Source organism: Trichoplusia ni, chromosome 20, assembly GCF_003590095.1.
Source record: "Trichoplusia ni isolate ovarian cell line Hi5 chromosome 20, tn1, whole genome shotgun sequence".
In the NCBI taxonomy this organism is placed as follows: domain Eukaryota; kingdom Metazoa; phylum Arthropoda; class Insecta; order Lepidoptera; family Noctuidae; genus Trichoplusia; species Trichoplusia ni.
In genome coordinates this window covers 2,007,097-2,019,825 of record NC_039497.1, presented here as the reverse complement: position 1 = coordinate 2,019,825, position 12,729 = coordinate 2,007,097, and the positions used below count along the sequence as shown (strand labels likewise).

Below are 12,729 nucleotides of genomic sequence, written 5' to 3'. Positions count from 1 at the left end.
ATTTTGTAAACCCATATTAACAAAAATAGGGAAACATATATTATATTACCTCTTAATGTATGTTTGTGAAACCCAGGGCATTGAGGTTTCCCACAAACAACTCTTGATTTGTGTCTACTAGTGCCATCCAGTATACATGTCAGAGAACCAGATTTAGCGAATTAACTGTTATAAGCGCCATCTAGTGGATTACGTCAAAGTTAATTTGCACGTGACGTGACGTCAAAATTTGTTGGTTTCTCTTTTCCTCACAGACGGCTTCGTCGGTAAAAACTTTCATCCATCGCCGATAGATGGCGCACATAACGATTTTTGTTATTCTTTTCTTTCTTGGGCTTCATTTCAAGTAACTCCTTATAACAAATACGTAAATTCAAATGATTCATGGGGTTTTTTGTGCCTTTATTTGTTATGTCGTATATTATTATTATTATGGAGGAGTTTAATTACCAGAACATTTCAAATTATATCGCACTGCGCAATAAATCAATCTGCATTAGTTGCAGTCCTCAAAACCACTATACATTTCGCACAATTTTTAATGTACTCGTAATTCCTATGAGTTACTTCCGTTAACTGACAATGTGACACTGGTATACCTTCCATTACATTTTCTGTCTTGAAAACGGAAAGGTATACCCCCGCGCTACGCCTTGGATGGATTAATATATCACAGTTCTATGTAGGCCGATCCCGGCGGCACTGCAGTGCCGGGCCGACCCGTGACGGGAGTGGAGCGAGCCCCGAACATCCCATCAGCTTACAAAAATCAGTTTAATATACTGGTCCCTCAGTGAGGGAACTTTCAGATATTAAGCTGAAAAGAACAGATACTACACTTTGATCTTAGCCAAAAGGCCGAGAAGCGATAACTGATGATTATCGGCTCGATGTAGTCATTCAATCGCGGAAAATCTTAACACCGCCATTCAGAAAGATGACGTCACAAGCACAGCACCATCTATTGAAAACTTTTGGAACTACGAAGTATGTAGGTATCCTCGTTTGGCACCCTATTCACCGATGTATAGAAGTCAGTGAGGATTGAATGCTGTCACAAACCCATAAATTACATGTTTCTTTTATCACATGCATGAAAAAACTATGTATAGATGACCAAAGAAACGAAATTATCGTTTTAACCTTTCCTAAATTATTTACTCGTTTTCCGTTCGAAGTTCGCTAATTGCTCTAATTAGTATAATTTTTGGATTTGAAAACTTTTAATGGGGTATCTCTTGCATTAGCGACTTTTGATGTGAATATAACTAAGTTATAAAGTTAACCGAGTATTAATATCAGTGATACCGGTTTGTTTATCTTTGGACCTTTGGGTAGGTCCTCATTGCATATTCAAAAAGGAGTATTAACTCTACTTTTTCTGGAAATTTTTGTTTTAAGAGATAGTCATTTTTTTTCACTACACTTTATATGGGAGCAATAGAATTGGTTGCACAAGGCGAACATGCGGGCATTACACAGTAAATAATGGTTGGTAGCTTAGCTATGGTAACTTGCTTGATATCCTAACAGGCCTTTATAAGTTTATATTTAGTTAACTCAAAATTAAACCCTTCGAGCATTTAACATTCAAGTGCACTTCTAAATTCACAAGTCATTGGTTAAAAATATCTAATTTTGAATTCACAGAAAAGTCTTACTGTGTATTTTTAGGGTTCGATCGGTCAAAGAAAAAAACTATTCTTTATGGGATCTTTGTTGGATTATTTTCGTCCTTTGTCCCAAATTCCCCTTCCGTAGTACCCAAATACCCCATTGTCTCAATCAATGTCTTTTGAATGAGGCGTAGAAAAAACAAAATTCTATTTCTGGCATTATTGATGAGAAATTAAAGTTTGAAATGAAACTACTTTTACGGATTTTATCGCGGTTTATTTTTTATTTTAGTTCTCGACGTTTCGACACCTTTGTAGGTATCATGATCACGGGCAGAACTAAAATCAAATATTAAACCGCGATAAAATCCGTAAAAGTAGTTTCATTGCAATGTCTAACATTCGCGTAAACCTAAGAAACCACTAGAAATTAATGTTTTTTTCTTTTATTTTTTTAATTGGTTTTTTAGTCTTTTTTTCTTGTTAATTATTTTATTTATAGCTTCATAAAGTCTTGAAAATAAACAAATACGAACTCTACAATTTACCAATCAGAAATGTACATTATTTGTAAGGGTCCGTAACCCCAGGCTGAAAATATAATGTCACAATTTTGTTGAGAAGTGACATGTAAATTTGATAGTACCCCACAATTAATTTGTCACCAAACCTGTTTATCTTAAGCAAATTTGTACAGAGCTCGCAATTGACCGGTTTTTTGTCACGGCATCACGAAACATTTGTACATTTGTTTTTAAATTAAATGATACCAAGAGCAATATCTATAAAACTGTATGGCACCTGAATAAACAGTATATAATCAATAGGGTGCTAATAGAGTATAGGTATTGAGACATTAGTATTTCCATACGCAGCGTAAATCATTATACAAATAGTACCGGGAATACTGCTACAGATGGTTATGCCTTTAGTTCATTAAACTTTAGTGACGTAATAACTTGTTTTTATTTGAAAAGAAATTTATTAATAAAAAAATCATCATTTTATAGAAAGTGATATAAAAGACGTGGTCGTGTGAGTATAACTTCTATTTGCAATGCTGTGAAGAAAATATCTTTCAGGAATCAGTTAGTCAATTCCGTGTGAAATTTTCATCAACTGCATAAAATTAAAGTGGTATGTCTAGAATATTTTTGCTGAATAGCTAACCATTATATCCTTAGGATAACATGCCCATTTCAATTAAGAATTAACAATTCCACGTATTGTACATACACTCGTCTTTTATTTTTTCTTTTACCTAAAACGCTATTCACAGAAAATTAAGAATAAGGATTTAATTTAATACACCAGTTTGTTAACATAGACCTTGACCTAACTAACACCAGATGTCGCATATTATTTCATGATAGTTTTGGTGAACCAAAGTTTGTTTTAGAGAGCATTTCGCTTGGATGACTGAAAGTATGGATAGAGTCAGTTTTAAAATAAATGGCGTTAAATATTCAGGTGAGTACAACTTTCCTATGCGACCATTAAACTTGTGGAGTTATATCAGAGTTATGTTGAGGGTAGTTTATATTTAGCAATCGACTGCGATATCTGACATGATTGGTTGAGCCAAATCGATAAAAAAGCAGCAGAAATTCTTTTGTTCACCAGTGGACGCTTCGGACTAACATGATTCAATAGGGTATTAATATCACCTTATTATATTAACACCTAATTCAGAAAGCAGACTTTCGACAAGTATATTAAATTGAATAATATTTTACAGTTGGCGGCGAAGTCAGTTCGAATTTGACTCTACTTAACTACATCAGAGAGAACCTGGAATTGAGAGGCACTAAGTATATGTGTCAGGAAGCCGGATGCGGCGCATGCGTGGTCGTTGCACAGAAACCATCTGCTCTACCATATGCTGTCAACTCGGTTAGTTCTTTAGCATTTAAGTTAAGGTAAATTAATTCCAAGAATTAGATTGGTGAGCTTCAGATTGATGGAGTCAAAAATACATAGGTGTTTTATGCATTTTTTCTTCTAAGAGTGAACGTAGGTGATGATCATAACACTGACCTTCAAATGCCGTGTCAGTACAATACAACAGTTAAAGTAATGCAATTAATTTGTGTTCATTGGTCTTTGCTTCATAATACAAACTAAATCTAATATTGTGTGTCATCAATGTGTAGTTTAAAGAAGAATTATGTATAAGTAATTTGCTAAATTATTTTTGTCACCTTTAATTTTCAGTGTATGCTACAAATAGTTGCCTGTCATGAACTTGAGATCACAACTATAGAACAACTTGGTAACAAGAAAACTGGTTACCATCCACTGCAGCAAACGCTAGCTGATTACAATGGAACCCAGTGCGGGTACTGTTCGCCTGGATGGGTCATGTCTATGTACAGGTATTGAACATTTTGAAGAGGATGAGTCTGTGGGCCTAACATCACTCTAAATGTTAGGTTGCTGCATTTGTGAATGCCATATACTCCCCCTCCCCCTAATATACCCTCCCTATAGTGCAAAATGGGTCAGACCTTCTTCAAATATAAAAACTTTAAGAAGTTGTGGATGGCAGCGTGTCTTTGAGTCAGAAGAGGAGATATGTTGCTGTGTATTGCTGTCACGCTTTCAGAAACAAACCTATATTAATGTAAAACATCATGGTGGACAATATGATTTAGAAACAAAATTATTTTAAAATGTTTCTTCTTTTCAGTCTCCTCCGAAATAAACCTGATATCACGATGTTGGAAGTAGAACAATCATTGGGCAGCAACATCTGCCGGTGTACAGGGTACAGACCAATATTAGATGCATTCAAGGAATTTGCGAAAGACAGCCCAAAACGTCAAATTCTTGATATCGAGGACTTAAAAATTTGCGAAAAATCTGGAAAAGCTTGTGATAAAAGTAATTGCGAGGAATCTGAGTGGTGCATTGTTGAAACAGATGACGTTATGGGTAATGATGTTATAGAGATAAGACTCAATGATGGCAAGTATTGGTACAGAGTCGTAGATGTCCAAAGTATATTCAAAATACTTAATGAAAAAGGATATGATTCATACATGCTGGTAGGCGGCAATACCGCTAAAGGTAAGAATATTAAATACTTAAATTATTGCGGTTTAATAAAGCTTGATATGAATACTATTTTGTTTTCAGGTGCTTATCCAATTCTTGACTATCCCAAAGTTCTCATAGACATAAATGGTGTTAAAGAACTCAAAGGTTATAAAATAGATCAGAACCTTGTAATAGGAGCAGCTGTGGCTCTCACTGAGCTGTTGGATATTTTCAAAAATGTTGGAAAACAAGAGTATTTTGAGTACCTGACAAAGTTGTATGATCATCTTCAGAAGGTCGCTCATATTCCTGTGAGAAATGTAAGTCGAGTGTTCAGGTATTCTTTGATAAAGATTGGACCTTATGGCAAAAACTATAATATTATTGCTTTCACAGTTGGGTACCATTGCTGGGAATTTGATGATAAAACATAAATTCAACTTCTTCTCATCGGATATCTATCTTCTACTAGAAACTGTTGGCGCTAATTTAACGATTGGTATGTTTTCCATTGATTTATACTGTTTACTTCTGACTCTTAAATTTGACACATTTCCCGTTTTCTGATTGAGCTGGAACTCATCATGCATGTCTGTATTGGGTGACAATGTAATATTATGTTGTGTCATACCTAAATCTGAAGCCTCACGTAGCCACAATTACTTTGAATCGTGTAAATTATCTAGCACTTTAATCTCGTGGATTTCTATCCAGATTAAAGTGATTAAAGTACCAGCTGAAATGCTTGCTACCGTTTTATTTACCTAACACAAAACCGACGTCAGCGAGACAAACCCAGACAGACATGGCTGGATGACCTGGATTCGTTCTTACCTAGCTAGTCACAAGTGGTCACAGACAAGTGGACGAAGTAGGGAAGCCTTTGCCTTACTGTGGGACATACCAGGCTAGCAGTAATAATAATATTACTTGTTTATAGAAAATAAAAACTCCAAAAAGTTGGTAACGATGCAAGAATTCTTGAAAACGAACATGAAAGGAATGGTGATTCTAAACGTAATGCTGCCACCGCTGAGCAAGGAGTACAAAATATTTACCTATAAGGTAAGATTGAAATTGGTCATAAGTATGAAATATTTACTCCAGCCCTAGGTTTGATACCTGGTGATCGCTATGGTATAAATGCTTTTCCCAAGAGAGTTCTTAGAGAATCCACATCATTAATTGCTGTTAATTCCTTGTGGTGCATTGGTGCTTCACTTTTATTAGCTAAATTTTGTTAGCTAAATACCAACATTGTCTTCTTGTGAAATATCAGCAAAAAGTTTACTAATTAAATTAAACACTTACTATTAACTTGAACTCGATAAGAAAATGTAGTAGAATTTCTGTTTTATTTTTCTAGGCTTAGTGCCAAACAACAAGGTTTTTAATTTAAAGTAGTTTTATCTTTATTGTTTAGGTTGATAGTAGTGTCTAGTCATAATATGATAAAGCCAAGGATAATACAGTAATTATTCAATGACTATGTGAGCAGTTTAAATTCTATTTCTCTTTTCTAATTTATGTATCGCATGTTTCACACTTTGTATTAAAATACGCATATCTAGTATTTTCATAAGTATATTTCTATTTGTATTATATCGACTTTAAATAATAAAGAAGAGACTAGGATTCTTAGTAAAATTTTGAATGATTCTACTATTTACATGATCACCTAATCTAGCATTCTAATTCCGTAATTATTTCTTTCCCTACAGTCTCGCTTTCTAGAAGCTTTACCATGACTTGACATTCATGTTAAGAATGATTGGGACTACATATTTCGTGCATATTAATTTTTCATCGATTTACTATTTTTTTGTTTTGTTGTTTCTAGGTACGGTATTCTTGTAATGTATCGGTACACCATAGTAAAATTTACTTGATCTGTTTCTTTCCTCTTCCACGATAGGATTTTATTTTCAATTAAATTTTTACCATTTTGCTATTTTACGCTGATCTTGCAAATAATAACATATAAGATATAGTGTATATATATTTGTTTTTAAAACAGTAACGTAGTTATAGAGTGACATTTTTTAATCTTGCACCAAGACTCAATATTGTAAATATGTAACGTGTTAAAAGTGAATGGAAAACAGCCTATTTGAAATAAAAACATTTGATTTTCCAGCTAATGCCCAGAAGCACAAATGCAAGTTCAATAGTCAGCGCAGGATTCCTCTACCAGATCACAAAATACAACAAGGTTTCAAGAGCAAGAATAGTATATGGTGGGCTATCCCCAACGTTCAATAGAGCTCTAAAAACAGAACAATATTTAGTTGGCAAAGAACTATTCACCAATGAAACAGTACAGGCAACATTGAAAATATTGGATTCTGAATTGGTGGTTGTTGAAAATCCACCTGAACCAAGCGTGGCTTTAGAAGGAAGGTCGCTTTGCATATATTTTACAAGGTATTTAGCAATTGTCTACTAATTTTCTAGTGAAATTCAAGTGTCATTAAATTAAATCGAGTAATGTTGTCTATTGAATAAAATTAATGAATATTTAAGACAAAAGGACAATAGAAAAGAAACAAAAATCAGTTAAGCACTTAAATTTCCAGGGCCTGCTCACATTATCTCCTGAAAACATCGTGAATCCTAGAATTCTTTCCGGAGCGATCAGTCTGCATGACTCTCGACCAGTGTCGCAAGCGCAACAGAAATACGATACAGACCCTTCAGTGTACCCGTTAAATAAACCAATACCGAAAATAGAAGCCTTGGTAAGATTATTAGTCAAAGTAAAAGCATCGAAAAAGGTGGATTTAAATTTTCAATAGATTTTAACCTCTATAATATTTCAGATTCAGTGCTCAGGGGAAGCTTTTTATTCTGATGATTTACCGACACAACCCTACGAAGTGTTTGCATCGTTCGCCCTTACGACTGTCGGTGCTGGTGAAATTGTATCTATAAATCCACAAAAAGCTCTAGTAAGTCATGTTCCCATCAGTGTATCTGTTACTGATTTAAAAACAAAGTTAATAGCATAATTGTTTTTGTAGAGTCAACAAGGTGTGATAGCATTTTACACTGCTAAAGATATACCTGGTGTGAATTCGTTTACTCTGCAGACTAATACAAATGTGCCATCTGGTGAAGAAATTTTATGTGACGGTACAGTAAGACATTATAACCAACCTTATGGAATTATTGTAGCGGAAACTCAACCCATAGCAGAAAGAGCAGCTAAAATGGTTGAAGTTGAGTATAAGAATGTAAAAAGACCAGTCATTGATATAAAAGAGGCTGTAAAAGATGAAAGCAGAGTTAATTTTTATGATTCCGAAGAAGCTGTTGATAGAGGTGATGACATTGAGAAAGTTGTTAAAGGGGGTAACACAATGTATGGACAGTATCATTTTCCACTTGAAACTATTGTATGTGTGATACATCCCTCTGAAGAAGGGTTTATAGTGTATGCATCTTCGCAATGGATTGGAGGGGTGCAGGTGATGATGTCAAAGGCTTTAAACATGCAACAGAACCGGTAATTATTGATCCAATTGATCCAACCTAAAGAACAGCGATTATGATTGTGGAGGAATTGGATATTAAAAAAAATGATTCTTTTCAGCATTGATGTGCAGGTACGTCGTGTAGGCGGTGCCTTTGGTCTGAAAATATCTCGCAGCATACAATCAGCTGTTGCGTGTGGACTGGTTGTTCAGAAACTAAACCGGCCATGTCGATTCATACAATCTTTAACATCATCTATGAGGTCTGTTGGAAAGAAGCTTCCGTCTACCACTAATTTTGAAGCAAGTATATAAATTGTGAATATTGATAAATGTATGTTATGTAATTTTCCCTTTTGTTTAAATTAAAGTTACTTTATTTCTAGGTAGGTGTTAATAGCCGCGGTGTCATTCAATATATGAACTACCATTTATATCAAGACATTGGATATATTGAAAATGAGACGTTTTCCTTTCTGGTTATGGAAGGATTTGACAATTGCTATGACAAATCTAGATGGAATTTCAAATGTTATAATGTCATCACCGACACTCCTAAGAATTCATGGCTTAGAGCACCAGGTACTAAAATTAAATTAATTGATTTAAAAATTTAGATATGTAGTTCTTACATAACAAAAATGTTATTTTTACAGGTACATTTGACAGCGTTGCTCAAGCAGAGTTTATAATGGAACAAATAGCTTACGAACTATCCTTAGATCCAGTTGAAGTCAGGTTAAATAACCTAAAACCAGAATTTACCAGTTCTCTAGTTGAAATGTACAACACTCTCAAAAAAGACGGTCAATATGAAGACAGAAGAGCATTTGTAAATCAATTCAACAAACAGAATAGATGGAAAAAGCGAGGATTAAGATTTTCTTTCTTAAACTTCAATGTTTTTCCCTACGCACGTTATAACGTTATTCTATCAGTGTACTTCGGTGACGGCACTGTTGTCATAAACCATGGAGGCATTGAAATGGGTCAAGGAATCAACACGAAATGCGCCCAAATTTGCGCCTATTATTTAAACATTCCTGTCGAAAACATTCAAGTAAAAAGCACAAATACTATTATCTCTCCAAACTGTGTTGAATCTGGGGCGAGTCTGACGTCACAGAACATTGGTTTAGGAGTCTTTAGGTGTTGTATGAAACTATTAAAAAGACTTGAACCTATCAAAGCAGAAAAGCCGAATGCCTCTTGGATTGAAGTGATACAAACGGCAAATGATTCTAAAATAGATTTGCAAGTCCAAGACTTTATTACGGAGGATGATCCAGCGAGGTACGATTATAATGTTTTTGGGATTGCGTTGACTGAAGTAGAAATAGATGTGCTGACTGGTGAATATGAGTTATTAAGAGTGGATATTCTGGAAGACGTTGGTAGAAGTGTTAGTCCTGAACTCGATGTTGGTCAGGTTGGTATACAAGATGATCTAAATTTATAATACAATTTACGACAAAGTTATTCCATTGTTGCTATCTTGTACAAAGACTAGTTTTGGTCTGCTAAGGTCATGAAATTTATATAAACTTAAATAGGTCAAGATTAATATATTACAGTCGACAACTTAATAGCTTTTCCTTTATTGCAACCCTGAAGAGGTTGACATTAAAATTTGCTAGCTAGTACCTAGTCTAATTTGACTTAATGACTATTGATAGAATCGGTTTTTTTCTGATTTTAACAGTAACCAGTGGACTAAATCAAATAAATAATGGAAGTATTAACTTTCTAGGTAGAAGGTGCATTTATAATGGGTCTAGGGTACTGGACCAGTGAAAAGCTGTTCTATGATGTAAATACTGGCGAACTACTAACAAATCGGACCTGGAACTATAAAGTTCCTATGTGCACTGACATACCACAAGACCTCAGAGTTTATTTCAGAAACAATTCGTTTACATTCGAACCTATACAGGGAGCAAAGAGTAAGTATGAATTCGAATAGCTTTTTGGGCGTTCATAAGAGTTCCTGATGGAAGTGACATTTTTATAGTGATGTTGCAAAATGCAAATAAGTATGGGAATGAAATTCCTTTTTGATACTATACCTAATTTAATCTTGGATAAAGGTGCAGATAGCAATAAATTGACATACTCATTTGACTGTTTACATTGTTAAGTTGTTATCTAATTTGTATGATTATTTCACAGTTGTTGGTGAACCTCCTTTGTGTTTATCAGTAGGAATACCATTAGCTATAAGAGAAGCTATATCACAAGCCAGGCTAGAATCAAACATACCTCCAACTGACTGGTTTCCAATCGGTAAGTTTGGTCTCTTTTAAACGAATTATAACATTTTGTTCAAGAACACTTTTCTAAATCTTTGTGTTTGCCAATCACTTAATACAATAAGTTTATTTTGTTTTAGATGGCCCGTCGTCAGTGGAAACTGTGGGTTTACTGTCTGCCACCGATCTTAAAGATTTGGTATTGAACTGATGCAATAATAATGTATTATTTATCAAAGCCATATTACAATAGTGTAAAGCACGGACACTTCACGTTCACTTTTTGTTAATACATTTATAATTTATTTGCTACAACCAGCACATATTCACCATTTCAGTTTTGATTGACGTAGCTAGAGACGATCCGTAGCTTCAAGTATTAAATTAACAAATAAGTATTAATTCATACAATGATATGAAACTCTTCAACCATTCAATGAATACCTCCGAGCACCGTATAATCTGTCCCGCCGGTATGAAAAGCCCGCGCAAACCCGCAGCTGTACACATTTGCTTGTTATTTTTTGGCAGGCGTTATACAGTTGTGATTTTTGTTTTGTGTCAGATGCTAATCGTGAGGATTCTGTTTTCAACTGTACTGTTCCGAATTACTTTATCCACGAACTTTTTGTATTTTTAGGCACAGCGATTTTATGGTAATTGTTTTATTTAACGCTAAATCTCTGTACATCTGTGTTGTGTATGTGTAGATATATTTGTGTAATCATGAACTTTCTATATACACTGGTTATGTTATATCACAATTATACAAATCCAATAAATGATAAAAAGACAATATTGATTTTATATTATTTTATTTAGATATTTACAAAGACTCGCATATATTTCGTTGTATAATATGGGCGTTAATGCCCAAATTATATTCAATCAATAGACAAAGGGTTTAACTTCCCCATTAACACAAAATAAAGTTATGAAACAACAAAAAATATTCCAATATTTGATCACAGATTAAAAACTTTGGTGTTAAACCCCAAAGTCGATTGCGTCGAGTATTAAAAAGTATAAGTTGAAAAAATAATCAAAAAATTTGAACATTTCGTCGTGCGCGAGGTTTAGTGATGTCCGTAGTATCCAAGACCGCCGTATCCGACGCCGTGTCCACCGTATCCGCCAAGACCGTGTCCGTATCCGCCGTATCCGCCGTACGCGACCTGGTTAGCGTAGCTGACAGCGGGGGCGCTGTAGTAACCGCCATGACCGTAGCCTGGAAGAAAAAAAATCATTAGAGATAGCTGCTTCAATTCAGAAATGATCAAGAATGTTTATTTGCTAACTAAGAAGGTATAAGATCACTTCGGGGACAAATGTGTGAGTGAGTTCCTAACCTTTCACAGTGATGAAATGTAAGGTATTGTAATATGGGATAATAACTCAACTTTGTATGAATATTAATATTTCGTAATATAATAGAATTATATTATAACCTTCTCACATGAACATATAAAAAAACCTCAAAAAGATTTAGGAAATTATCTAAAAGTTGTCATATTTCTGTACTATTCTGGAACGATCCCTTTCATCTTAATATATATGTCTCGTGTCACAATGTTTGTCCTCAATGGACTCCTAAATCACTTAACCGATTATAATAAAATTCGCACATCATGTGCAGTTCGATCCAACTTGTGAGATAAGATAGTTTAAATCTCAAGTTATAGTCGCAATTTCTTCTAACCACGCGGACGAAGTCGCGGGCAACAGCTAGTTTATAATAAAAATCATTTCGAGTAATCCTACATTTACATTGCGTTTGTTTATCCCTTAGCAAACAACCCTTTAGCAAAATATTCTGATCTATGAATATAATTCCGACGGCTAACTGAGAAAACAAACTAATTAACAATACAGAGCGCATGCGCGGAGTTGAACTTATTGCGAATGCCTAAGTAACAAACATCGAAGTCAGATCTACTATCACTTGTGGAAGCGAGACAGCATAATATGAGTTGCAGAGCAGCCTCTCGCTTCCACAATCTTACTTTAAGATCATGGAGGGCTATCGTGCATAAGTTTAACACTCACATTACGCACAACCGCCTAGCCGACTGTCCCTCTGTCTTTCAGCTGTAGGCATTAACCGTGATAGTTATATAGTGAGTGAACAGTTTCACAGATTACCGAGAAATATCGAGGTTAAGCAGCGTTTGGTACGGTCATGAATTTGATACGTGACCAAATATCAAATCTGAGAGAAGCGAATAAGACTCCTATTGACCGATTTTTTTTGCCTACCCTGAATAAAATCTCTATGCACGCCACTGATGTCGAGGCAATACTAAAAATATAAAGTATTGATATTATTGTTGCAAAGAACAATACTCGTATTGT

The 12,729-nt window shown here is 34.8% G+C and overlaps 1 protein-coding gene and 1 non-coding gene across 2 annotated transcripts; one reads left to right on the top strand and one right to left on the bottom strand.

Moving 5' to 3' along the window:
- Nucleotides 1-677: 677 nt before the first annotated feature.
- LOC113504002 lies at nt 678-870 on the bottom strand. Its single transcript, XR_003401532.1, has one exon. It is a non-coding gene; the product is annotated as a U2 spliceosomal RNA (small nuclear RNA).
- Nucleotides 871-3,012: 2,142 nt separating this feature from the next.
- On the top strand, nt 3,013-11,179 carry LOC113503938 (xanthine dehydrogenase/oxidase-like). Its single transcript, XM_026886083.1, has 13 exons — nt 3,013-3,086; nt 3,355-3,509; nt 3,831-3,991; nt 4,306-4,975; nt 5,052-5,213; nt 6,793-6,972; nt 7,181-7,393; nt 7,475-7,603; nt 7,676-8,160; nt 8,248-8,431; nt 8,754-9,557; nt 9,879-10,071; nt 10,298-11,179. Exons 1-13 carry the CDS (start codon nt 3,032-3,034, stop codon nt 10,429-10,431), a joined length of 3,525 nt encoding a protein of 1,174 aa, XP_026741884.1. The 5' UTR covers nt 3,013-3,031; the 3' UTR covers nt 10,432-11,179.
- Nucleotides 11,180-12,729: the final 1,550 nt, after the last annotated feature.